This window comes from Lathamus discolor, chromosome 2 (assembly GCF_037157495.1).
Source record: "Lathamus discolor isolate bLatDis1 chromosome 2, bLatDis1.hap1, whole genome shotgun sequence".
Classification (NCBI taxonomy): domain Eukaryota; kingdom Metazoa; phylum Chordata; class Aves; order Psittaciformes; family Psittacidae; genus Lathamus; species Lathamus discolor.
Genome location: NC_088885.1, coordinates 42,615,656 through 42,642,756, shown reverse-complemented (window position 1 = coordinate 42,642,756; position 27,101 = coordinate 42,615,656). Strand labels below are relative to the sequence as shown.

At 41.8% G+C, this 27,101-nt stretch overlaps 1 protein-coding gene across 1 annotated transcript in view; it reads right to left on the bottom strand.

The window, feature by feature from the left end:
- Positions 1-26,894, bottom strand: part of APBB1IP (amyloid beta precursor protein binding family B member 1 interacting protein) — a 62,370-nt gene extending 35,476 nt beyond the window's left edge. Inside the window, exons 1-5 of the mRNA XM_065666609.1 lie at positions 26,686-26,894; positions 9,923-9,994; positions 6,644-6,731; positions 3,070-3,350; positions 1,695-1,772 (exon numbers count right to left, since the gene is read on the bottom strand). Of these exons, the coding sequence (XP_065522681.1) occupies positions 1,695-1,772; positions 3,070-3,350; positions 6,644-6,731; positions 9,923-9,994 (519 nt within the window). The 5' untranslated portion in view covers positions 26,686-26,894. The remainder of the gene's footprint in view (positions 1-1,694; positions 1,773-3,069; positions 3,351-6,643; positions 6,732-9,922; positions 9,995-26,685) is intronic.
- Between the last annotated feature and the right edge of the window lie 207 nt (positions 26,895-27,101).

Genomic DNA, 27,101 nt, shown 5'->3' with positions numbered 1-27,101 from the left:
GAATAAAACAGCGCGGAAGCTTCCACATCATACTGCTACCAAAATAACTACCTTTTCTCAAAAAAGAAAATTGAACCATGTCCTGTGCACGACTTCAGGAAAGGTGAAACTGCTATGGAGAAAAAGCAGAAGTTAATCTTTTCTCTAAATCTGCTAGATGTGCAATTAAGGAAAATACTTGATAGGGAAACCAAGTACAAAAGGATGGGGTGTCCTTAGTGGAAGCTAGAAAGGTTGAAAATTTAGCTTTAAATAAGAAAAATAATTGAAGAATCTTGCCATGCCAGCAGACTAATCTAAAATCAGATTGTACTAAGATGGGCAGTAGGCCAAAACCCATCAATAAGCAAGCAGATGAGTTACTTATATTGACCAAATTGACCTAAGACACTCATTATTTCTTCATAGTGTGAAGTATTTCTTAAACAAGACACAGTGTAACCTTTTATCCAGAGAGGAACAACATAAGAAAATGCTGAAGTACATAAAATGTGATTAAGAACTGCAAATACATTTTTAGGAAAGTGCTTAAAATGCTCCATTAGTACTGAAAACAGAAGAAAAATTGTCTACAGGATCTGTACATAGAAACTGGAACTAAAATGGTGTTTTATTTAAACAGCTCCTTATTTTAAAATGTGTGCATAAGAAGTTTTGGTACTATAAAGACAACCTCTGTCAAAGATCAGGTAGAAGCAGAGAGTTGATCCCCAAGAGAAAATCTACACTATCTCTGAGAAGTAAAAGCAAATAAAAAAAATTGCAAACTTGCTTTGATTCCAACGCTTGCAAGTATCCTCCTCTCTAAAATAAGCAACTGAGCCATAGTGTAGATTATGGAGAAAAAGAAATGTTGTACATGGATAATCTCCAACGTGTCTGGGGAAAAGAGGATATTGTCTGGTTATAGCTGACTGCTCAGAAACACGCATGCAGCTTCCATCTTCACAGAATCACAGAATGGCTGAGATTGGAAGGCACCTCCAGCCCAATTCTGTGCTCAAGCAGGGCCACCTAGAGCCCATTGGCCAGGGCCCTGTCCAGATAGCTTATGAGTCTCCCTCCCAAGGAGGGAGACTCCACAATCTCCCAAGGGCAAACTGTGCCAGTGCTCAGAGTAACTGAACACCTGCAGCTTCTGTCGAGTTCAGCTGGAACACTAGCTTAGGATGTGTGGTCATAATTACTTGACACACTGCAGTACTGAGCAGACACTGGCCAGAAGCTTTCTAACTTATTGGTCATATTATCCTTGTACATTACTACACTGCTGTGGAAAGATTTAGCAAGAAGACCCTCATTAACTTAATTAGGATTAGCTACATCTATATCCACTGTCAAAGAAAAGTTTAATACCTTTGGAATCAGCACAGCATAAATAAGCAATGTTTTTATGTACATTCCACCTTCCCTAAAGCGACCTATCAGAACAGTGGGCTTTGCCCCAACACTAGAAAAAAAAAAAAGAAGGAGGCAGAACCTTCCAAGCCCTCTTAAAATTAAGTTCCTCACAGGTAGCATTCTCCCAGACACTTTTCTTCTGGTGAATGACAAGACAGAACACGATAAGACATCTCAAGGTACAGACAAAGTACCTACTAGCTGTTTCAGTAAGAACTTTATTATTGACAGGAATGATAAGAAACACTTGCCTGGTAGCTCTTATGATGGCAATTCATGATTTTAAGGCTCACCTTTTTAACTTTGGCTTCCTTCAGTTTCTCCAATGCAAGTTTAATCTTGTCAGCTTTAGCCTGTGCCTCTTGTTCTTCCTGAAAGAAACCACAAGATATTTAAGTGAGGCTAACAATTTATGTTTACTTGAAAAGAGTTGTTTCTTGTTATTCATATCCAGAACATAAGGCTTGTCATGGGAAACTTCATAATTACAAGGAATTCCCAACTTTCTTTGAGCTAATATCCTGCATCAGCCACAATTTTATTTTACAAGTCCAGTACTCCATTGTGTTGCCCAGTCATACAGCTCTTACATGATCTGTTCCTCAAATGCTACAGGAATGCCTGAAAACTGAACCCTTCTATGTTTCCATATGGGTTACAGCTGATACAAAAGATAAGATGAGGGAAGATCTAGCCTGACTGAAACAGCATTTTGGATGCAGCTGCTTGTAAGAAAACTCACCTCTTGATAGGGTTAAGAGAACTAGAATTTTTAGATTCTTACTAACAACTTGGTTTGCAATTATATCACTTACAATTTTACCCTGTCTGTTAAGTACATTAATTTACTTGAATTATTCACTTGCCACATATGAGCTCTTACCACATGCACAGTTACTGGGGGGATCACCTCCTTAAATTGGATGGTATCATGGCTTTTTATTCTAGTAACGGACCCATTCATATTAACACAGACACAGTTAGAGCATTGACCTGCTGGCAACGACTTTCCTAATGCCTCTACCTCCTGTTCCCATTCTTTTCTGCCCTCTCCCTGTATTTGGAAAGAAACAAGAAAACACTGCTAGAGTTAACTCAGCACACAATCTCAGAGAAACACTTTAACTGAGGGAGACAGAAGTGACTTCTAGCTATGCTTTTGCATATAGAATTCCAGTTGTGTTTAGCAGGTATATCCCTTTTCACTCTGAAATCTCATTTGATCTGAGTAATGAAGGATGCCAGCTAATTGCAAATTAGCTCAGTACAAGACTCAAAGGAAAGAACTATGCAGCACTGTTGATTTCAGTGAGCTTTAGATCGCAGCATCATGGAAGTGGCGGCTGGAAGAGAGGTCTGGAGGTCCATAGTCTGGCTCCCTACCCAAAGAAGGACAGACAACAACATTAGATCACGTCAGCCATGATTTTGCCTAGCAAAGTTGGGAAAACCTCCAAGGAAAGAGAATTTGTGATCTCTCCATGTCACCTGTTCCAGTGCTACAGCACTGCCTGAAATGGAAAAGATTTTCCTAATGTCCTTGTTACATGATATAAGAATCTGGCTCCACCAGCTTCAGTGTTTCTAGCTGGGATATGCACTGCTGTTCCAATGCCAAATACCACTTGCAAAATTAAAAGAACTCGTGAATGCTCAGAACAGGCTTACCTGGGTGAGTGGCTCAGTAGGAGGTGGTGGTGGTGGTGGTGGAAGGTCTAAGTCAGGGTCTGGAGGTGGAGGGGGCAAGTCATCCCCAAAGTGTCCAGTAACGGGACTTAATTTAGAATAAATGTCACTATCCAAACCTGTTGAAGGCTGAGTGAGTGTATTCTGCTGGCTGCCAGAAGTTTTCTGGGCTTGTAAAGTTCTCTGTTCAACATCATTTATGTCTGCTACAAGATCAGCCATTAAAGCATCCAGGTCTTTGTCCTCTAGGGCATTTAGGGATTCTGTACAGAAAATCACAAAATGTGTCAGTGAGTGCAATGCAAGCCACTATGTGTTCCATTTCACTGGAGACTAAATTGCAGACGGCATGCTTACTGTAAGATATAACGGTTATGGGAAAGGAAACAACACTTTAAATGGGTTCAAGAAATAAATGTGTTTTAGAAATAGCCATTAATCAGGTCATACTAAAGTTCAGAGTACAGGGAACTCAATGAATACAAATCAAACAGGACAGGAAGCTTTACTTTCACTGATACAGCCTCTGGCTCTTATGACATTACCAAACCTGGCCCTGATCCAGCAAGATTTCTGGGTACATGCTTGGTGATACGAATTCAAGAAATTCCACTAGCTGCCATTAAGCCATCTACTTATGGTAAGTACATACATAAATGCTAAGCAAGTTTTGGTATAACAGAAACCAAACCATGTAATTGAGGCCTAGATCAAGAATATCTTCACATATTACTGCTATTCTACCACTCTAAAATTAACATGAAGCAGAATCAGAGGATTGTAAAACACAAGAAATTGTACAGTCATTTGTAGCCCATCAGTAATTGTGTGATCAACACTGAAAAATCATGGCAGTCAGGTGAAGTTCCCGATGACTGGAAAAAGGGAAATATAACCCCCATTTTCAAGAAGGGGAAAATGGATGGCCCGAGGAATTAAGGACCAGTCAGTCTCACCTCTGTGCCTGGCAAAACCTTAGAGCAGATTCTCCTGGAAGGCATGCTAAGGCACATGAAAAACAGCAAGGTGCTTGGTGACAGCCAGCATGGCTTCACTAAGGGGAAATCCTGCCTGACCAATTTGGTGGCCTTCTATGATGGGGCTACAGAACTGATGGACAGGGGCAGAGCAGTTGATGTCATCTACCTGGACTTGTGCAAAGCGTTTGACACTGTCCCACACGACATCCTTGTCTCTAAATTGGAGAGATATCAATTTGATAGGTGGACCACTCAATGGATAAAGAACTGGCTGGATGGCCGCACGCAAAGAGTTGTGGTCAATGGTTCAAAATCTCTCTGGAGACCAGTAACGAGTGGTGTCCCTCAGAGATTGGTGTTGGGACCGGTCTTGTTCAACATCTTTGTCGGTGACAAGGACAAGTGGGATTGAGTGCACCCTCAGCAAGTTTGCGGATGACACCAAGCTGTGTGGTTCGGTTGATACGCTGGAGGGAAGGGATGCCATCCAGAGGGACCTCGACACGCTTGTGAGGTGGGCCGATGCCAACCTGATGAAGTTTAACCATGCCAAGTGCAAGGTCCTACACCTGGGTCGGAGCAATCCCAGGCACAGCTACAGGTTGGGCAGAGAAAAGATTCAGAGCAGCCCTGCAGAGAAGGACTTGGGGGTATTGGTTGATGGGAAAACAAACATGAGCCGGCTTCAGTGTGCGCTCGCAGCCCAGAAAGCCAACTGTATCCTGGGCTGCATCAAAAGGAGCGTGACCAGTAGGTCGAAGGAGGTGATCCTGCCCCTCTACTCTGCTCTCGTGAGACCTCACTTGGAGTATTGTGTGCAGTTCTGGTGTCCTCAACATAAAAAGGGCATGGAACTGCTGGAACAAGTCCAGAGGAGGGCCACGAGAATGATCAGGGGACTGGAGCACCTCCCGTACGAAGACAGGCTGAGAAAGTTGGGGCTGTTCAGCCTGGAGAAGAGAAGGCTGCGTGGAGACCTCATAGCAGCCTTCCAGTATCTGAAGGGAGCCTATAGGGATGCTGGGGAGGGACTCTTCGTCAGGGACTGTAGTGACAGGACAAGGGGTAATGGGTTAAAACTTAAACAGGGGAAGTTTAGATTGGACATGAGGAGGAAGTTCTTTCCTGTTAGGGTGGTGAGGCACTGGAATGGGTTGCCCAGGGAGGTTGTGAGTGCTCCATCCCTGGCAGTGTTCAAGGCCAGGTTGGACGAAGCTTTGGGTGAGATGGTTTAGTGTGAGGTGCCCCTGCCCATGGAAGGGGAGTTGGAACTAGATGATCTTAAGGTCCTTTCCAACCTTAACTGTTCTATGATTCTATGATCTGTGACATACCTCATGTAATAGGCAGGGTTAAGAGGATCTTTTAAGCAAAGAACAAACAAGACAGTCTCTTTTCAAAAGCATCTTATCAACCAAATGTAAATATTGCAACTTTTGCTTTCTGTCTTCTACAATGCCAGAGTACAAGATAAAATCCTATACTGGAGTTTCATATACGATTTCTTTTTTGGTTATTTGAACTAGCCATGGTGTAAGAGATCCTGTGGAATAACACCCTGTAGGATGATTCAGCTTTCTAGAAGAGAATGGTTCTTTAATCAAGAGATCCAGAGATTTAAATATCTTTGAAGAATCTAATAAAAAAAAAAATATCACAAACTGGAAAGCTTTAAGTGGGATTCTGGAAAGGGATGGAGAATAGTGAACAAGATACCAAAAAATGCTGATAGAGCCCAACAAAGAATATGTCATTCAACAGACTAAGTATGAATATACCACCAGACTGTCTCAGTTTACCTGTTATACTAATAGAGTATTTTTATAAGCTTTTCTTTTCATTGGGAAAGTTGGCTCTCCAGTTACATACCTCTTCCCACTTTGCTGGTGGAGACATTAGGCAGATTAGAATGAACTGATTCTGGGACAAAACCACAGGTTTAAGCCAGCTCTGGCAAATGCAAATGCAAACAACCAGCTCCCAGCAAAAAAGAAAGCAAAACAAACAAACAGATAAAAACCAAACCAAACAAAAAGTAAACAAACCACCCACCACCAAACAAAACCAAAGGGAGCATTCTTTCTTTAAACTCGAATAAATTCCTTCATCTGTTTTGCCACACAGCCCCAGCAAGCAGCTGTACATGCAAAAGCAACAGTACAAACCAGAATGAGAAAAAGCAATGTAAGGTGGAAGCAGTTGAAGCTGATACTTCCATTAGACAAAAATGCTTATGCAGCTCTAACCTCACACTGAGGAATTTCATTTTCTATTAAGTTCAATCTTTACATTAGAAAGGCTGCATTTCAGAAAGTTATTTGGGGGACCTCTCATCTTTGTTTTCCTCTGCACTCATTTTCAAGTCTGACTCCTATATAAGACTGAGCAATGTTCCTTTAAAGAGAATTGGCCCCTTCAAAGTTTCTTAAATTGAGAGACACAAATACACCTGCCCATCCAGCAGAACATTTCTTGGTTTGTTTTTAATTAAGAATATTTGAAGATTTTCTTCTCCTTTGTTGCCGTGAGGTATTTTAAACAAGCATAAAAAGCAGAAAGTCCATTCAGCTACTTACCATTTAAATCTTTAAAACCAACTGTAAAGCTAAATTCATTGTTGGACACTCTGGGGGATGGAGGTTGTACAGTCTCCACTCCTAAACTCTGGAAAGGTAGAAGAAAAAAACCAAGGTTATCTGATGCCATAATTACTATTACAGATTAACATTTGTAAATCAACTACCTGAATTTGTCTAATGAAATTGATTCTTCTTCAAGCAACAGAATGACATACACTTGTTTCTGGGATTATGCCTAGACCGGTAAACTAAATAGGGCCAGAACAAGGGTTCAAGCACTGTCTCACTATCATGCCAGGTGGTTAATGGTTTGAATGCTTCACAATAGTGCTGACCCACGCTAACTGCAGCTCCTGTCAGGCAACACCCAGGCTTGGTGTGGGGAACAGCAGAGGCTAGGGCTATTTCTAATAGAGAGAGTGGCTAAAGCCAGACTGGTTGTTAGGGTTTGCTGGGGGGTTTCTCTGGGGGTGGATGGGGAGAGTGCTGGAAGAGTTCAGTTGTGTACACATTTGAGCTACAGTGCCATTTGCTCCGGAGTGCTTTATTTACTACTGTTACTATTTATTAAATGTAACCTAGGTGTTGCTTTCTCGTGATGTTTGCAAAAACAAAAAAAAAAAGACCTGCAAACACAACAGACAGCAAAACATGCTGCTGTGCGCAATACAAACTGCAGATCTGCATAGTTAAATAGAGAAGTCCTAGTTTGTCACTTGTTGTTTAGGAAGCAGGCAGGGAACCAGTGCTTCACAAGTCAGGAACAGTGCATACAGTGGAGACAGAAAAAGATACATTCTCCCTTCCACAATCAGAAAAGTGACATCTTTAATAAACAAACACTGTAGACAGGACTGAAAGTAATTTCAAGGGTCTGTCTAGACCATTCACCTGTCCTAAGGCAGGTCAGTTATGCCTTGGTGATACCTGAAAAATTCATACCTAACCTGACTTAAAAAGCTTCCTATTAGATAAACTCCGCCATCACCTCTGGCAACCTGTTCCACTGCTTCATTACCGAGGCCACTATTCCTCCCATCAAATCTTTCTTGTGATGTTCATCCTATACTTTCTTTGCTGCAGCTGAAGACCATTCCTTGTTGTCCTGCTCTCTGTGGACATAAGGAAAGAAATACTTCTTTCTGCTCTGATGCTGCCTTTGATGTATTTTAAGATTGTTATCAATCTCTTCTTCTCTAAACAGCCTCCTGCAATCTTTTCTTACAGATTGTTTCTTTTCCTTCTCATCACTCCCATTACTTTCCCCAGGATTTTCTCCAGTGATCCCTTCTCAAAATGCTGCGCTAACACTGGACTCACTGGACACAGTTTCCCTGTTGAGGTCTTACCAATGCTGCCTTCATTCATCTTCATCTATCCTACAAGCTATATCCTCGTTCGTACACCCCTGTGAGATGCTTGCCTACTGGTGCTCATACTCAATTTGTACCAGAGCATTTACACTTCTTAAGAGTTGCCTGAAACTGAAGGGTGTTTTCCATGAAAACTAATGCAAATATTTTTCTTGGCAGCTCTTTTCACCTATTTCCCACCCAGGATACGCTGGTTTCTTCTGAAGTTATACAGAGCTGGAAATCAAAGCAGTGATAGCTTTAAACACTGTTTCTGGTTTAATACTCACTCTCATAAAAATAGACACTGTATAAATAGGGGAAGAGGAAGAAATTAAGAACATGAGATAGTTTTACAATGCCCACAAAAAAGAGAGAGAGAAAGGAAAATGTACTGATGAAACAGACTGTAAGAGCTTACAGGGAACACTTTGATCACTAACCTATCAAGAAGTTGTAGCATCTCTTAATGGCCATAAAAGTATAGGAAAAAAATGAAAAGAAGAAAGTAAATGCAAAGGGAAATTGAAGAGAAAACAATAAAATGCTAAGAAAAAAAAAAAAAGTAGTACACAAAAATAACAGAAAAGTCCAATTCTGAATTTGCGTTTATTTTTCAGCCTTTTTATGCAATGTGAAGGCACTTCTGTGTGTTTCTATCATTTACACTTACTTTAGGAACAGGCAGATTGATGAAAAAGAGCGAAAAACTATCCACAGTCTCATTTTGGAAATTTAAGAGTCTAGAGGAATTAACAGATGCAAGTCTGTTAACTGAAAGTCTTCAGGCTTTCAGATATGCCTGTCTCCTCTTCCCATACAATGTTGAGGTAAGAGGTGATGTCAGCACTTTAGAGAGGAGGAAGAGTCAGTCTTCATCTTAGGAGCTCGTCCTACCCAGTACTGAACCTATGAAGGGGCTCACTCTCCCACTCTGTTCTCATCACCTGCACTTATTAGAGTACTGTGTCCAATCTGAGGAGGTATTTAAGACACATCGTCTTTTAGTAATTTTCAAGGCATAATATTGAAATCAAGCTATCCTAAACCTCTCCCCCTTTACATACATATATATATATATAATAAATATGCACAGTTATAAAAAGCCCTTAAAAAGCATAAAGTCTACCAAGGGGCAAAGTACTGTGATCTGACTGCTAAGAATGTCAAGTTAAATTTTGGCTTTCAAACAGCTGATGCGCAATTTCTGTTCAGTGGCTCAGAATTGCTCGTATTCAGTTTGGAGAGCACTGGGATTCACTAAGAGGAAGGACCCCTCAAATCAGAGGCTGTAAGCAATCAAACTCACACAGAATCCAAGGTAACAGCTTAAGTGGTTGCAAGAATAAAATTACTAAACTACAACAAAGTTACTGACTTTGTGAAAGATTTTTTTTTTTTTTTAAGAAATAAAAACTCTCCTTTCATCAGGTTTTGCAGGATGTTTTCCATGACTATAGATTTAGCAGTAGGCTCGTGCTGTTTTATAGTTTCCGCTCAAGAGTGCATTCAGCACTGGCAATAATGTCTCTATATTCTCAAATGCTACCCTAGCTTAGCAGCTCAATATTCTGCCATACCTAAAGATTTACTCTTATGCATATCTTCAAAATGTGGCTTTCATTTCCAAAGTTTACATTTGACATTCAGGCTACATCCCTTTTACCCATGTGTGCAAAGCATTCATTCCTGAAAATTCTCACTCAAACTCTTCCTGTTTTGACAGGATCTTTCCATTTCTTTGGATCAAGTCCAGGAGAATTTAAATTGCTTATTTGTTTGGGGTTTTTTTCAGATAAAGAGTCTACAGTGTATCTACATTTATTCAGAGCGGAGGTACATGAAAAATGTAGAAAAGTCACCTCTTTTCTCTAACACATAATAGCTATTTTTCTCATCTTGATGAAAAAACTCTGTAATTTACCTGAGTCAGCATGTCCATCTCCCCAAGTAAATTGCTGAACATTTCATCTATATCATCACAGGTTTGCTCCATCTGAAAGAAAAAAAATCACAGACAAGGAATCATCACAAATTCACTTCAAAGCCAGCAGTGGACAAAACCAGAGGATATGCAAGGTTCCTTTACACTGCATTTCCAATTCACTTTAAAACAACTGTTCATGACTTGCAAAAAATTCCATTCATAGTTCAGAAATAACCGTTAACAGATCAGAAGAATCTCAATTCTATATATGCCTGAACACACATCTGGGCTCTAAACTCTTTAGGGACTTGTGCAAAACATTCGACACTATCCCACACGACATCCTTCTCCCTAAATTGGAGAGATATCAATTTGATAGGTGGACCACTCAGTGGATAATGAACGGGTGGGATGGCCGCATGCAAAGAGTTGTGGTCAATGGCTCAATGTGCACCTGGAGACCAGTAACGAGTTGGCCCTCAGGGATGAGTGTTGGGACCGGTCTTGTTCAACATCTTTGTCGCTGACATGGACAGTGGGATTGAGTGTGCCCTCAGCAAGTTTGCGGATGACACCAAGCTGTGTGGTCCGGTTGATACACTGGAGGGAAGGGATGCCATCCAGAGGGACCTTGACACGCTTGTGAGGTGGGCTGATGCCAACCTGATGAAGTTTAACCATGCCAAGTGCAAGGTCCTACACCTGGGTCGGAGCAATCCCAGGCAGAGCTACAGGTTGGGCAGAGAAAAGATTCAGAGCAGCCCTGCAGAGAAGGACTTGGGGGTATTGGTTGATGGGAAAACAAACATGAGCCGGCTTCAGTGTGCGCTCACAGCCCAGAAAGCCAACCGTATCCTGGGCTGCATCAAAAGGAGCGTGACCAGCAGGTCGAAGGAGGTGATCCTGCCCCTCTACTCTGCTCTCGTGAGACCTCACTTGGAGTACTGTGTGCAGTTCTGGTGTCCTCAACATAAAAAGGGCATGGAACTGCTGGAACAAGTCCAGAGGAGGGGCTCCGGCACCTCCCATATGAAGACAGGCTGAGAAAGCTGGGGCTGTTCAGCCTGGAGAAGAGAAGGCTGCGTGGAGACCTCATAGCAGCCTTCCAGTGTCTGAAAGGGGGCTACAGGGGTGCTGGGGAGGGACTCTTCATTAAGGACTGTAGTGACAGGACAAGGGGTAATAGGTTAAAACTTAAACAGGGTAAGTTTAGATTGGACATGAGGAGGAAGTTCTTTCCTGTTAGGGTGGTGAGGCACTGGAATGGGTTGCCCAGGGAAGTTGTGAATGCTCCATCCCTGGCAGTGTTCAAGGCCAGGTTGGACAGAGCCTTGGGTGACATGGTTTAATGGGAGGTGTTCCTGCCCCTGGCAGAGGGGCTGGAACTTGATGATCTTAAGGTCCTTTCCAACCCTAACTATTCTATGATTCTATAGTTTCAACAACCTCCTTGTATTATTTACATTTCATAGGAAGTCACTAGCTAATAAACCATGGTTGTATCTTAAACATCAAAAAATGCAGCTTATAAGAGTTTGAGAGGGAAACAAAGTTTAAGACTGAAAAACTCCTGAATGCTTCATCTTGAAAGCCTTCTTTCTTTGGCTTAGATGACTAATACAAGTTTATTAGGTGTTACCTACTGCAGGACCTGGTTCTGGTTAGGTACGAAATCAAATTTTTGTCTCAACATTTCTCCCCATTTGCTTTCGAATACCAGTGCACTAGTGTGCTAGTGCACAGTAGTGTGCTAGTGCACAGGACAGGAACAACGCTAATGTTTATAAAGCCCGGTAAGAAAGGAAGACCAGCAGGTATCTTGTTCTTCCATCTTATTGCTCTTCATTTAATAGAGCATCTTAAGTCACATAACTATTCCACAGTTAAATAACAAAGGTCACTGAACCACTGAAGTCAGTATCTGTTGTTTGAGAATTATGTGGTAGCATGTCTTTAATACGATAGTTAATACTGGAACAATCTGAGCTGATCTGCCTCCTTTGGACTTGGTCTTTCTGACATCAACATAAGCAAGACTGGCCTGATTTCCATTTGTCCACTTACCACCTGTGTTAGCTCTGACACCAGAACTCCCGAGGAGTACATATCTATAGCTTTCAGCAGTCAGGCTCAGGCACATCCTATCTATTAACATTTTTTCTAGCTGGTATAACAAGTCACAGGCAACCCAGAAGGGGACTTTGAACTTTCACAGTTCGCTCAGATCCCAGAAATCAAAGACTTAAAGATTTGGGAACTGGATGCAGTTAAAGACATCATAAAAGGATATGGTTGGCAAGGCTGAGAGTAACCCTAGCCCAGTGGTAGAGACAGCACAGATATGCCCATGTAATGGAAGATGTCACACTTGACAGAGTGAATGGAGACCTAAAGTCATGTTATCTGCTTCATATCCAGCTGACAACCCCACACTGGATGGCTCACTCTCTCTCTCTGATTCATAGTTAGCCTACAGAAATTTCTATGCAAAATTCCGTTTCTGTAGATTCAGCAGTACAGTGGCTGGGTACTACTGAATCTTAATTCGTTTATTTGAACCAACAGCTGTGTAGCTTCCTACACACCTGGCACTTGGAAAATCAATTTTCATGAAAAGGATAGATAAAATGACACTTATTTGATCAGGCAGAGCGAAGTCAGATTTGTTATGTGACAAAAAATGGGAGCTTCAGCTCATACTGACAAGTATCTCATCAGGGCTTAAATAATACTGAATAATTTTACATTTTCCTGTTTTCTTATTAAAGAGAACAAAGTATCTGCTGGGAGAATCTTATCAGCTCTAACCATTTGTGTATTTCCATGGGGTTTTTAAGCACTGGCTAGATCTACCCGCAGGAAAAAGTCTTCATACTGGTGCCTTTAACAAATTGAAATTCTGCTTTGATATATTTTTCCAGAATAGAAATATAAAAATGGAAAAAAAAAAAAAAGAAGAAAAAAGATACTAGTGGTTTACAATGAGGAGACTTTATCAAGAGGTGGAGTAAAACTTGTCTAAAAAGGAAAAAAAAAACCCAAACCCAGACAAAACACTAAGAACCTTCTTCAGCAGTGAACAAAAAAAAGGGGGGGTAGGGAGGCAGAGAAGGGAGTATTAGATTATACACTATTTTCACCAAATCACAGGATTTTGAGGTTCTAGTAAATTTAGAGCTTCTTTCTTTGCAATTATATGATATGATGAATCTTCAGACACAGTTCATAAGGAAAACAATGTAATCTTACGAAAAAGCAATGTTCAAGGAATTCTGTAAGAACTTCCACTGTAAATTGGAGCTGAGTTTGTCACTGATGACTTTCCCTTATCAATTCAAATAAATTATATTTAATACTAGGTTTGTTTGTTTTTTTTTACTTTAGGCTCATAGGGGAAGGCAGAATGCCTGAACATGCGTTCTGAGAAGGAATTATGTGTCACTTTCAATGAACAGACATCCATCATCACCAGGCTGATAAAGCCACGTTGTCACCAAGACATTGCCCCTACTGGTATCTTTCTTTTCTCTTGAATTTTTACTGATTGCATTTAGGAAGACAAAATTAACATCACAATCAGCAAAAACCCTGGAAATATTCTTACGTTAAAACACACTGAATGATCTCTTAAACTGATATGAGAACCCTGCAAATTCATCACGGATTTTGTCAAGAGCAGAAAACCTTGACAAAAGACAGTAAAACGAGTCCCCAAAATGCAGAACTGCAAAAGAGTATCCATCCAGTTTCCTCCTCTTTGAGTCCTCTCCACAGTAACTTCTGTTTCTTTTATTTGATTGCCACAGAAGGAACACAGACAAAGCAGGACACAGATTTTTGAACTATCCCATTCAAGGAAGATGTTGCTGCATTTTGGACCATCAAATTCTTTTGACTTCTATAAATAACCTGGAGCTTATTCAAACTAGAAACTCGAAGTGAAACCTGCAGGTGTATGAGCTATCATTAACAAAAAACGGGAAAAGATTTACCAAAGTCCCCAGAAGAATATCAAGTTTCATGCTCAGTCCTCCTCTATATCCACTAAACACTAACTTTTCTGTCAGGTTATTCTGTATATGGTACTAATACCAGTAACTCTTAAAATCACTATCAACTACAATACATTGAAGAGAAAGAAAAGTACAGTACTTTTACAGTAAGTTTCTCATGTTATGCGTAAGATTGCAAGCACATAAAATATTCAGAATTAAAATAAAAAGAGGAAATTGTGGTTGTCAAGAATAAGCATGCTAAAGAGGGGCTTGTGGGAAGGCACACATGTGAAACCTAACCCATCTTAAAAGTCACTGGTTTTCAAACTTATTTTTTCTACATTTTGAAGTAACACCAAGCATACAGGCAAAGGTATTTCCTTGCCTTTCATTTCCCCCAAATTTCACATGCTCGAATCTGCAGTGAGATCTCAGAAAAAACCTTTTTTTTTTCCCCTCTTAAAAAATATGCCACTTTTCTCATACTGTGTATCTAAGGGTGAGGGCATTTTCTCTTCAGCTTGCTATTCTTACCACAAAGCCTCACTATTTAGTTTACACAAATTAAGCCCTCACAGGTTTATATGATACATACATATCAACTCATTGTATTTTGACTTATCAATACATTTATTCACTCCACCATTTACCAGAAGTCCCTCAGACCTCCCAGACCTATTAGTTTTTTGCCCTTCCAATTTCAGATTTAGCAGCCTCTTTACTGATAAAAATAATTCAAATCTAAATCAAGATGGGAATAACAAAACACTTTATTTTATTGTACTCTCTCTACTTCTAACATCTTTGCATTTCAGCTCACCTGATAAAAAAAACCTGGTTTCTGTGTATTTGTTCTTACTTCTTACCTGCTTGAGTCTGCCTTTTGTGGTGTCTGTTATTTCTCTGTCACGTTTTGTTGTCATTTCCAAAGACCTACCTGCAACCATTCAGGTGCCCTATGAGGGGGCCTCCAACCATTTCCTTTTCACAAGAACCAGCGCTCCTGCCCTGAATGACAGTACAAAACTCGTGTGCCCTGGATTCCTAAAGTTGGCAACAGACCTGCACAAAACTTCTTCCCTCTCCTAAATATCTATTCCCTATATACCCTTATTTTGAAATGGAGATGTAAATTTATACATTCTTTGAGCTATGTGCTAGGAAGCTGGAGTGAAGTTATCTCACTTCAAAACCCAGTGAAATTTGGCAGATGCACAGAAAGCAAGCTAGCCCACAGGGATGGATGCATACACTCCCTAGTCCAACTTGCTGCGTTTGCATGAGCAATGTACTTTGCTGATAGTGAACAACACTGTTTTCCCATGGGGATGGTCCAGTATTCAAGAACACCAAAGAAAAACACTGACTGAGAAATTTCTTGCTCAGATGCAAGAATGGAGAATTAGCCCTTGCACTCAGTCTCAAGATTCATAATCTTACCAGGGTAAGTACAACTTCACCTATGTTATTCGGTGTTATCCACTGACAGATGAAGCAGGATCTGCCTTTCCTTCTATCATTAAAATCAGGATGCTCTTTCTGCATGGTTACATATATTTTTATTTGTTAAGATACTAGAGGGAACAATAAAACTACTTTTTTGTTGTTTTTTAAAAATGAAGAAAGTTTTGTGATTTGCACACTAACATAAGACAGCATATCACTATGTCTATGACAATATGTAGAAAGTGGAATTGTTTGGTAGAATCATTATCACTTGGCAGGAAGCTAACAGCAGGAGTAGTAAAAAAATGGCACAATATTCACCCTGCTTAAAAAGAAATGATGAAAAAAATATCATGAAAGCTGACGTGGTGATCATATGGTACAGCTCAAAAACCCAAGCATGGTAATATATCAAGCAGAGTTTGAACTGTTACAATCTGATAGCTGTGAGAGTTAGTGAAAGACAGTCCCTTTCAACAGGAAGAGTGGTCTTAGTCACATGGCAACAAGGTTTCTGCACTTGCAATTTGAAAACAAGCTCAAAGCGCTTGTGCAATACTGAACAGGAAACGCCAACGGTATCGCACATGAGATTACCATCTCTGCAGCTCAGTCTCAGTTGAGTTGATGCAGTTTAATCAACCTAAGGGCTACAAACAAAGTAATGAGGACCAGCATAGTATCAGTAGAACAAAGATATACAGCAGATTCATGCTACCAACAATATTAGTAATCAAGTTCACTTAGTGGTATGGTGAACAGTTAGAACACATTCATTAAATTCAAAGCATTGTTGTCATACTTAAACCATTACCTATGCATCTAGCAAGGGTAAAAATACATGAAGTACGTTTTTACAAATCACACAGAAAGATCAAAAGCACACCCTCACCTCCTAGTCCCTGCACTAGAGTGTGTAAGTGGCGGAACACCAAGCCCACCAAAACAAACACTACCTGTTTGACTATCCAGGTGACCCCTACCAGCACTGTAACTTTCTGCTAACGCTTCATGCTTAAATGCTTCCTGGGGTGGAACGAAGAAATCTTTACTGTTCTGGAGCGACCCACCAGTAGCCCAATGTTTATATCACCCAAATCAGAGATCTACCCTTACCTACAGCAGACTATGCAAAATGGATCGTCCCATATCAAAGACAGAAAAAAAAAAAGAAGATAATGAGGAAAGAGGGATGATAGTGACGGAAGCCCCACCATAAAGAGCAAAGCTGGAAAGAGGGTGACTGATTGTCACAGGAAACAGATGTGAAAGTAGTATGATTAAAAAATGCATCAAAACCTAAAGCAAAGCTACTGAGGCATCATTTTGTCCTAGCTTGTAACTCAAAACCAATGGGATAGTAAATGAAACTCAAAGTCTGCACAACTGTTCCAGGGACATGTGCACAACGTTAATTGTGAAGCACATCACCGAAACTGGTGAGTTAGCAAGTTGAGGAATCAGTTTTTTCTACAAGCAGTTATAGCTGGAAGTGTTAGCATTTCAGAGAGTTTCTGGCAAGGATGATAAACTTCATGTTTCAAGACCTAAAACAAAGGCTTCACCAATTTGAACTGGTATAAAGCTTTCATGACAGACAGGTTACACCATGCTTTCCAGCACAGGATTTCTGTACCGACTTCTGAAGCACATGATGCTAGCCACTGTTGGAGACAACTTTCTGGCCCAATTGACAGCAAGTCTAAAATAGATCTAACTAGGTTTCTTACAGTGACTCTAGATATCAAGAAAAACTCCAGCTACCAAAATATCTCATATACTTAAGTGAGGCAAGATGGAAGTTCCTTAGCCAGCTATTTCATCATGTCTAGTAAAAATTCCCTAACTCAGGTCAATTTTTATGAAATAGAATACAAGAGAACATCTACCTCTGCAGAATTCAGTCTAGAAGAATAATCCAAATGGTTACTAACTCCAGCAGATGCTGAGAAAGGAAACTGAAGTTTTGGAGTGATAACATAGAAATGGCAACTGCTCCCAAGCTGTCAAAATCACAATCAGATTTGGCCATTAGTATGCTGACTTTTCTTTTTCTTACCTACACCACATGACCCTGTAACTCTCTTCTGTTTCAATACTAACTCGTATTTTGGAAAGGATGGATCAAAAGCAATGAGACTGCTTCCAGCTCTGCACTTACCTAACATTGATAAGCGTGGCATTTTCCAAGAAAAAACTTGCACACATAGATAACTTTGAAAGCAGTTTCTTACTCATATCCCTATTCTTCTGGGAAATCTGGTGTGCCAATGGCTGTAGGTTTATCTGCAGTTGAAATTACACTGCATATTTATCAGTGATGGGTGCAACATGTCATAGCTCTGCTCATGATGGAATAAAAGAAGGACACACTAAGACACTAGCAGCTGCAGGAAGACTGATAAAACTGTGAAGTGTCCTTCGTAGTTTAAAAGTAAGTCACATGTGGCTCTGAATTAAAATAAAAATGGGAGATAAATGTAATCATGTGAGAGAATCCTTTTCTAATGTTAACCTGGAGCACGAGAGCATCTTCAGGTGACCACGCCGCAAAAAAAAAAACCAAACCAACACTTCTAGTGTTTTCCATTGATTGCTCCAGACACATTTTTACATACACTATGGAACTGACCGCACAGAAATTGTAACAATGCCATTTATACAATTAAACCTCTTGAAAGCTCATTCTCTCTTTTTTTGGAAATTCACAGGTAACTCGCACTACAGGAGCAACCCTGCAATTAGAATCAAATTTAGAAGTCTTTATTAGTCCAAAAGACACAGGTTTCATAAACCTGAAAGCTACACTGCTGCACTTTAATGATGACAGCAGTTGTATTTTACCCTTGTTTTGCCAAGATGATGATAATTTAAACACCACAGGAACTTCCATGCATGAGTGCACCAGAGCACAAGTTCACCAACATCTTTTTAGTGTTATATACTTGAGTACTTAATTTTCCACTGAAAAGAGAGAAAGAGAGGAGTTTTAGTGTGCTTGTAAAGCACCATGGGACACTTAGTCTGAGGCCGTTCTTCAGATGCTGCTGCCACAGCATTCACCACCTCTGTGCTCTCCAGCCTTCCCCTCTCCTCCACACACTGCCCCAAACACATACTCTCTTCTTTATCTCACCTACTGAGAGTGGCATTTGGGAGAAGCAGCCGTAGGTCCTGTTCTTTGGGTGAGGTGGGATGGCAAGATTATCAAATAATCCCAGAGGCTTGGGTGAGAAAGGCTGAGAGGAGCAGGGGACTATCTAAAAGCTATCCACAGTATGTTAGGAGGAAATTACTCAAGACCAGAAGAAGTGGAGAGCAAAGGGCTCTTGTGCTGAAATGAGAGACAACGGGAAAAATATTTAACCAGTGTCAAGCACCGTATGCTATGGCTATAGTGTATACTCATATGGCATGCAGGATGGGTGTAAACCAGCTCATTCACCAAGCTCTTATCCAACATCATTTTCAGGCACAGATAGAATCTAGATCCTGGGCTCCAGAAAATGTATCCCAAATGAATTCAAGCTGCTGAGGACCGAGTGCTAAAAGCACCTTATACAAGGAGAAAAAAGAAACCCCAGTGCAAAGCACAAGCTCAGGGAGAAGCTGGGGAGCAATTTCTGCACTTCCCAGAATTTCACCTTGCAGCCTCCTGTCAGCTCCTGTCAGCTTTCATGGAGCTCAAACGCAGTGCCACTTCTGCTTATTTTACATAACATACTCTGAGCAGACAGCATGCTCAGTCTAAAAACATTGCAGAAATATCATATGGCTAGAGACTTGGACATCTTTTTCCTTTGTCACAAAATCATTCTCTGCAGAATGGTCCGGTTTGGTGACTTCCTCCCAATAAGCCATACAGGTAGCACAAACTCTGTGTAGAATGAAATCGTAAGAGGAGAGATATTTCAAGTCACACAGATTTGTAGAAAAACAATTCCCCATTCTGTGCCAGATTACTGGCACACAGGAACAAGATCTCCATTCCCCCATCTTACCTTCGCCTGGCCAATGCAGAAAGCTGTTTGCAAGTGTGTCCCCTGAGCTGGGTTCACCTCATGAACCACCAGATGATTTAGGCTCATCTGTCTTGTGTTGATAATGCACCTACTTCAGCTCTACTCATGTATAAACAACTGTAGACATCAAGTTTACCAGAAAATATGAATCTCAGTTCTAGATCCCTCCTACTCCCTGTCTTGGTGGGAGAGAAAAATAGCAAAAGAGTAATGTAAGTCTGAGTAGCATAAATTTGTTCTGTTTCCACATTCCTTCTTACAATCTGTAGTTTGCTCATGTTGGTGTAATGTTTTCCTTCCTGTTTTTTTGCAGTTACCCAACATCACTGTACGGAACTTACATGACAAGAAGACACTGCCTGGGCCTTAAAAAACCTGACAGCAATGAATAGTGCAATTATTACTAATTTTTTGATGCAACAGAATGCTCAGCCTAACTGCACCCTGCAATAGATCAGATGGGCTGTAAGCATTTCATTCCCATTTGCTACTTCCGAACTATTCCCAGAATTCCCTTACCCTCAGGTCACTGAGCTATGAGAAGCAGGTATTGTGGCTCTCTAATAAGTGAAGATTATTATATTCAGCTTCACAACCGATAAGGCAGGCTGATCCCACATGAACAGATTGTCTAACCAGCATAAACTGATAGACCAGGAAGCCCACCGATTAGACAGGAAAACATACAGGGTCCACAATGGGAGAAAATCCTTTCCCTTACCAATTGCCTATAAAATCAAGAGATATTAAGTGTGGAATAATTAAAATAATAGCACAAGCTTAGGAAGAAATAAAAAGGAATGAAAAGTTACAGTACAAAATTTAAATGCAGGATCTGCTACATTTACTGATCGAAGGCTCATCTTTTCCAATATTCACCCCCCCCACGAGCCATTAGAGGAAGTGTAAGATACGCTACAAGGATCCATGACAGAACTGTCTATACACACAAATAACTTTTTCCTAAACAGCAGTCACTGGCAAAAAACTTGAAGACACCACCTTATCTCTTATAATTACATGTTGTTATTACTGCCAGAAATGTTTAAGAGAGGGCACACATGGTATGGAAAAGGAAGACTGAAAGTAGAAAAGATAATAGTGTAAAATGATCTAACAGATAAGAATGAAGGAAAAGATTGAAAACAAATCTGTAAAAAAATTACTGAACCCATCTGTTTGTTTCATACATTTGTGTATTAAAGACAAATGAAACAAGTAATGCTTTGATATGAACTTAGAGGTATGTCGCCAAAGTACAGTGCTCAGTACCATAGTGAGCAGTAGAAAAATCAAATTAAGACCTTTTTTATAAACCTTTCTCTCAGCTGCAATACTGACTGAAAAGCCAGACACAATTTCAAGGCCAGTTATTAATTTTCCACCGAGAAAAGCTGTTTCTTTCAGGAGCACCCTCCGTATGAAGATAGGCTGAGGAAGTTGGGGCTATTCAGCCTGGAGAAGAGAAGGCTGCGTAGAGACTTCACAGCAGCCTTCTAGTACCTGAAGGGGGCCTATAGGGATGCTGGGGAAGAACTCTTCATCAGGGACTGTAGTGACAGGACAAGGGGTAATGGGTTAAAACAGAGGAAGTTTAGGCTGGACATGAGGAGGAAGTTATTTCCTGTTAGGGTGGTGAGGCATCGGAATGGGTTGCCCAGGGAGGTTGTGAGTGCTCCATCCCTGGCGGTGTTCAAGGCCAGGTTGGATGAAGCCTTGTGTGGGATGGTTTAGTGTTAGGTGCCCCTGTCCATGGCAGGGGGGTTGGAACTAGATGATCTTGAGGTCTTTTCCAACCCTAACTATTCTATATAATACACAGCGATCACAAACAGCTACAAGCAGTGGGTTTCAAGTGAAGATCTGTAAGGAAAGTGGAAGCCTGAAGTCACCACAGATGGGTGTTACATTGCAATGGCTGTGGCTGCTTTGCCACAGCCCAGCAAGCCCCGAACCACACAAAGGAAACAGTTATGGGAAGAAAATGAAACAATGGGAGAAGAACCTTGTGACATTTCTGGTGCAATTCTTCCACTTCTGTAAGGTTTTCCATGAGAAGGAAATGCCATTACCTCCCTCTCTTTTTTTCCTTATCAAGTGGAGGAGGGATGGAATGACTGATCTGGTCAGAGACAACAACTCCATCATGACACAGGGGAGACAAAGGAGGTCAATCTAGATAAGAAAAGCTTTGCTGAATTTCATGGAAGAACACGGCCCCCATAGGACAAAACTGCAGTTAAGTTTATGCTGAATCCCTTCCCAGCACTGGCACCCAAAACCACTGGTTCATGTTTATTTGCTCTCTCAACCATTAGGCCTGCTGTCTTCCTCTCAGTCCTGAAGATGTGGTCATCAAAGTACAAAACTAAGCCGTAACCACAAGTATTTGGGAATGTTATTTGTGTTGATTTTTTTAGCACATTTTCTCACTTGCTCAGAGTTATTTCGGCGACTTAGGCCCTCCAAGACACATGTAGGGCAGACCTTCAAATACAAAATTTAATCAAAAAGCACTGAAACCAGTAATGTACACTTGACTGTTATTTAATTGATTATTTTTTAAAATTTGCAATCAAAGACAAAAACCACATAAACTTTCAAAAATGCCTTTCTGGGCTGATGCATCCTCCTTATTCTGGTGCTTCAATGAAATTCTCATATGAAGTGAGAATGGGGGCTTCTAGTCCTGTTAGAGAATACTAGAAAATCTTCAAAAGTACATCAAAACTTTGCTCTGAGGTGGAAAAAAGTAACTGTGACTGCAGTCTGGTTTACCTGAAGATGCAGTGACAGTACCAAAACTAAGGCCACTGAGGAGCAAGTTTAAATTTGCTGCCTGTATGGACTTGACGCCAGCAGGTTAAGTGACAATACTGTAGAACTCGCCTACTCCTTTGGTGAGATGCCCTCTAGGCAGACACATTATTTTGCCTAAAACTGGAGACTCAAAGTCATTCGCAATTTTTATCAACCAAAACATCAGGTGAGTGCCTTTATGATTTTAGCTCCTAGCGCTCTCTCTATGCTTGATGGACTAGCCATGCTGCTAGCAGCAGATCTACTCCCTATACATCCCCACTGTCTTTGATAGGTGTAGGTACAATGGCAAGATTCTCAACATATATTTTATTAAAACACTTGGCTCGTCTGAGGACAATTGAGGACCTTCCGTTTTTAGTGATATCGGTCATGTAGGGTCTGTCCATCACTGGCAGCAGATAGACAGGGAGTTTCATCCTTTAATATCAGCGTTACATGTCACACTTTTACATGCCCTGCTTTAGATTATAAGCAAACACAGAGTAAAAGTAAAAGCGGAAATGGTCTGAGGAGGTGCATCCCGTGCAAAATTTCTATCAGAAATGTCTCTGTATGTAGTCCTCAAAAGAGCATCATAGAAAAATTTTGTTACTGAACCTTCTTCTTCTTCTAGGATTCCTAATACATCTACTCCTTAAATGTAGCCCTAATTTATTTGAGCCTAAACTCATGGCATGTTGGATCAATGGTCAACAAGAAGGAACAGTGCTGTGTGCTGCTTGTCGTGACCTCTGGTAGCAAAAATTCTGAGAGCAATTAGCTAGCCATAGGTCTAAAAGGTCACTTTATTGGAAGAAAGGCTTTGAAACTAATGACAGATTTGAACTTTTTAAACAGTCCTTCTCAAACTAGTTTGTGAACTCTCCCATTAAAGTTGTAAGTCAGATCAAAGTCATGTGCATTACCTTTTCAGTCACAGACCAGGAGCAATGCTATAAATTAATAGAGGGGTGATGAGGAACACATGTTCATGGTTCCTCATGTAGATGCTCAAAAGCCTCCTACAGAAACTTAAGAACATGGCATCCTAGCTTCTTTCTTTCACAGTGCAACAAACTATCTTCTATACTGGCAGCTGTACTGTTAATATCTAGGGTAGCCATGAATCAGTAGGCTGGATGATAATGAAAGCTGCCTAAAATGCCTCCTTTTCCAAAAGCATTTTTACGGTATCATGGATCACTCCTAATCACGAAAAGACATATGTTGGAGTTTCTATGGCATCTGCATTGGACCTGGTCATCCCAGAATCTTTTTAGTCAATGAAGGAAAAGAAAGGCAATTTTATAGAGCATAATTCACGGTAGCTGTCTAAAACTGGGCACCTGAATCAAGCTTTAGCAGTATCTATTTCTCTCTGTTGACTGCAAAGGGGACTCAGAACCTCAGGTGACTAACTAAAATACTGATGTCTAAAGCTGGCTGAAGAGGATCCTGCCTATAAAGTCCAACAAGTGCTTTGGAACACCTGCATAGATGGATGCAAGTTAGCACTGTCACTAGACAACTTCCAAAACAAAAAACCTAAAGCTTCTATATTGCTGCAGGCAAATTAGAGGTTGCCTTTCACTTTCACCCCAGATCAGCACCTGACCATGATGATGACTTCATTATCACAGCAGGTCAGACAGGCCTATGACAAAACAAGTCCAGACATACTGAAATGAAAGGTGAAAAAAAGGTCTGTAGGAAAGGAAAACACATGTAGTTTGAAGAGAGAGCAGGAAAGGACAAAGGCTTTGGTATTTGAATAATATGCAGGAAAACTATATCCAGCTACATTCCTGTAAAGCCACCTCTGAAACACAGACATTCTTTCAAGAAAATCCACATTCCCAGATCTTCTCAAAGGACAGATGTTCATGAGTCTGCAGTCAAGGCAGGTCCTCTCTTGAACAAGGCACCAGCTCCTCTCAGCTCCAGCAGTATTCCAGACTGGTAGTTTTCCCAGCATTTAGTAGGGCCCAAGAGATGCAATAGCTGATCTCTCCATTCACCGGTTACCCATGTCCCACCTCTCCCTTTACCTCATACTGCACACCACAAGAAGGAAAGCTTTCTGCCTCTTGTTCCTCTCATTGCTGTAAGGTATTTCTTCTAGCAGGAGAGGTGAGACACAGCAAAAGCAAAATCTTAGTGGGCTGGGTACATTCTTTATAACCTCAGAAATCTCAGGCTGCAGGAATGAGCTAAGGTGTTACAACATCCAGCAGGCCCCTCTATTCATACTGTCGCCCCCTTTGTGCAAATTGTTACCCTCCCAAACGCATCTCTAAAGCTTCATAAAATAAAAACGCTCAAGTTTACAGCCTGATTCACAGGTGCATGAGCTACAGCATGTGATCTAGTAGACGCTAGTCAAATATAGTGAGAATCAGAGTTTTGATCTGTAAAAATCAAACTTAGCTGGAATTAATATAATTGATAACAAAACAAACCAGCACTTCAAAGGTATCATGTCCTGCTTGAAGATACTACATATTAAATAATTGAGAAATTTTAGCATGAACAATTAAAACACAATTTACTCAATAACTACTTTAAACTTTCGGTCATATTTGCCTCCAAACACCAGAAGAGTCTGAGTACCTGCAAGAAGGTATTTAAAGTATAAAGAGAAGACACAGTCAATGACTGAAAACACCCTTCCACAGACAGTACATTTTTCCAGCTACGTGTGCTCCCAGACGGATCAGAGTTCTCCAAGAATATAAAAGAAGGATCACTCAGCCATCTGTAATGCTCCATTGATTAAACCTCCCAAAGACATCTGTAATCTATATTTCAATGCAAATTATCTCAATTTTTAAGCAATGCTTGCACAAAGCATGAAATACAATTAAATGTAATAGTCTCCTTAGAAAGCCCACAGGGGAAAACAGACCTGAACAGGTTAAGCAAAAAGTTAAATATTCTGTTTTAAACAAATTTTAAACCTAAATTCATATTCTTCACAAAGTTACTAGAAAAGCAAACAAAAACCAACCAAAACCAACCAACCAACCAAACAAACAAAAAAAGCCCAACAACCACTTTTGTAAAGTTTGTGAAGACAAATGAGTAGGAGCCTACACAGGTAGAGCAGGTCACCTAGTATAGCCCTTTGCAGCACTGGGGCTTACCTCTTTGTGTCTAATGAGACAGATGTACTAAATTGATTCCTGGCGACACTGCATTTACACTACTGTCATGCAGCAGTGGGGTAAGTAAACAGTGACATTAACAAAGTCATATGTGAAATGAGTATTTTTTAGAAGCAAGTCAGGAACAGATGACAAAACATGTATGTCATGTAATTCACAAAGGGGAACTAGAACCAAACAAGAAAAATGACTGCAAAATTCCTGCAAACAGAAGTACTGAGGGGTAAAGTCAAGCTTGAGCCACGCTAATCACAGAATCAGAGTAATCTGGGGCAGGAAAAGACCTCACAAAGTCAAGCTGTCTGTCCCAGTCTGGTGGCATATTTTGTTTGTACGCTGTATTCCTGCACCCAAATTTTTATTGTCAGTTGGGACAGGCTGGATGACACGCTGCCTAAAAGACCCTACCAGATCCATCTTCCCAGTGTAACAATGACTGGATTTAATAACTTCTCTTCTGGTGCACAAGGCACTGAAAAACTACCCCAAGCTTGCGGAGATGGTATTTATGTTACTTCTCCATGGTATTCAGATGAGGGTGTCATGCAGGATGGGCCTTCTCAAAGTCAGGTGACACATCTATTTCTTCCTTAAACCATGCGGCCATGTACACCACCAGCAGTGAGATAGCGTTCCCTGGAAGCCTGTACTGGCTGCTTTGGCATAGCCACAACACCTTCTTACATGCTTAGTTTAAGATGGATGGATTAGCACATTCACATGGTGTACTTCTGCCCACTCATGTCAGGCCTCTTGGTCTCTCCTGCCTGCATTCACTTTTCCAAAGCAGCACCTAAAACAGGACACTGTGCATCCACCGGGATCCCACCTGCCTCATGAGGCTGCAGGGAAGCTTTTGCAATCCTTGCAAATGACCAATCTCCTACTGGCCCCCTCTGGGTCTGGCCACAGCAAAGGTCTGACTCGTGTTAACCCTGCCGAAGAGAACAACCAACGCCGGGTCCCAGCCCCGCAAAATCCCATTTCTGCCCACCGAGGCCACGTTTGCCGTCGGAAGGGTCCCTGTCCCGGGGAGGGAAGCCTGTGTGTAACAGCTGGCGTCCGGGCGGCATGGCCGGGGCTGCCGGGCTCCCCTCCGCGGGTACGTGCGTTGCCCACTCGGGGCTGCCGCGCTTCAGGGGCACGCCAGCAGTGCCGTACCCCCAACACCGGCATTCACCGGCTTCACTTCCCACCCCATACACCACGCCGTAGCCGGGCGACTCACGCTGCCCGAGGCGGCCGCGCCTCCGCCCTCCGGCCCCGTCGGGGTCCCGGGCTGGCGCTGGGAGCCCTTGGTGGTCCGCTTAATCCCCCCCTGCCCCGCTTACCTCGGCGGGCTGGCGCCGGAGCCGCCGGCTCCCGAAGGCGCTGCGAGCGGGACGAGCGGAGCGGCTGTGCGGCTCCCCTCCGAGTCAGAACCTCACCCGCCCTCTGCCCGGGGGGAAGTGGGGCCGCCCCGCAGGCTGCCGGGCGCCCTGGGGCGGCCACCTCCTCGGGAGCCGCCCTGGTGCACGCAGCGCCGCTCTCCGCCGTCGGCCCTGAGAGTCGTTCCTCCGGCCGGGAGGCTCAGAGCCGACCCGGGGGTCGTGGAGAGGCCTCCGCCTCCTCCCCGGAGCCTTAAGGGCAGAGGGGCTGCCCACAGAATGGAGCCTGAGGGTCGCCCTGCGGCGGCTTGGAGGCCAAGCGGAGAGGATGTGCCCGGTGCCGGGGCAGTAGCCTCTCGCGGGGAGCTCCCGGCAGGCCT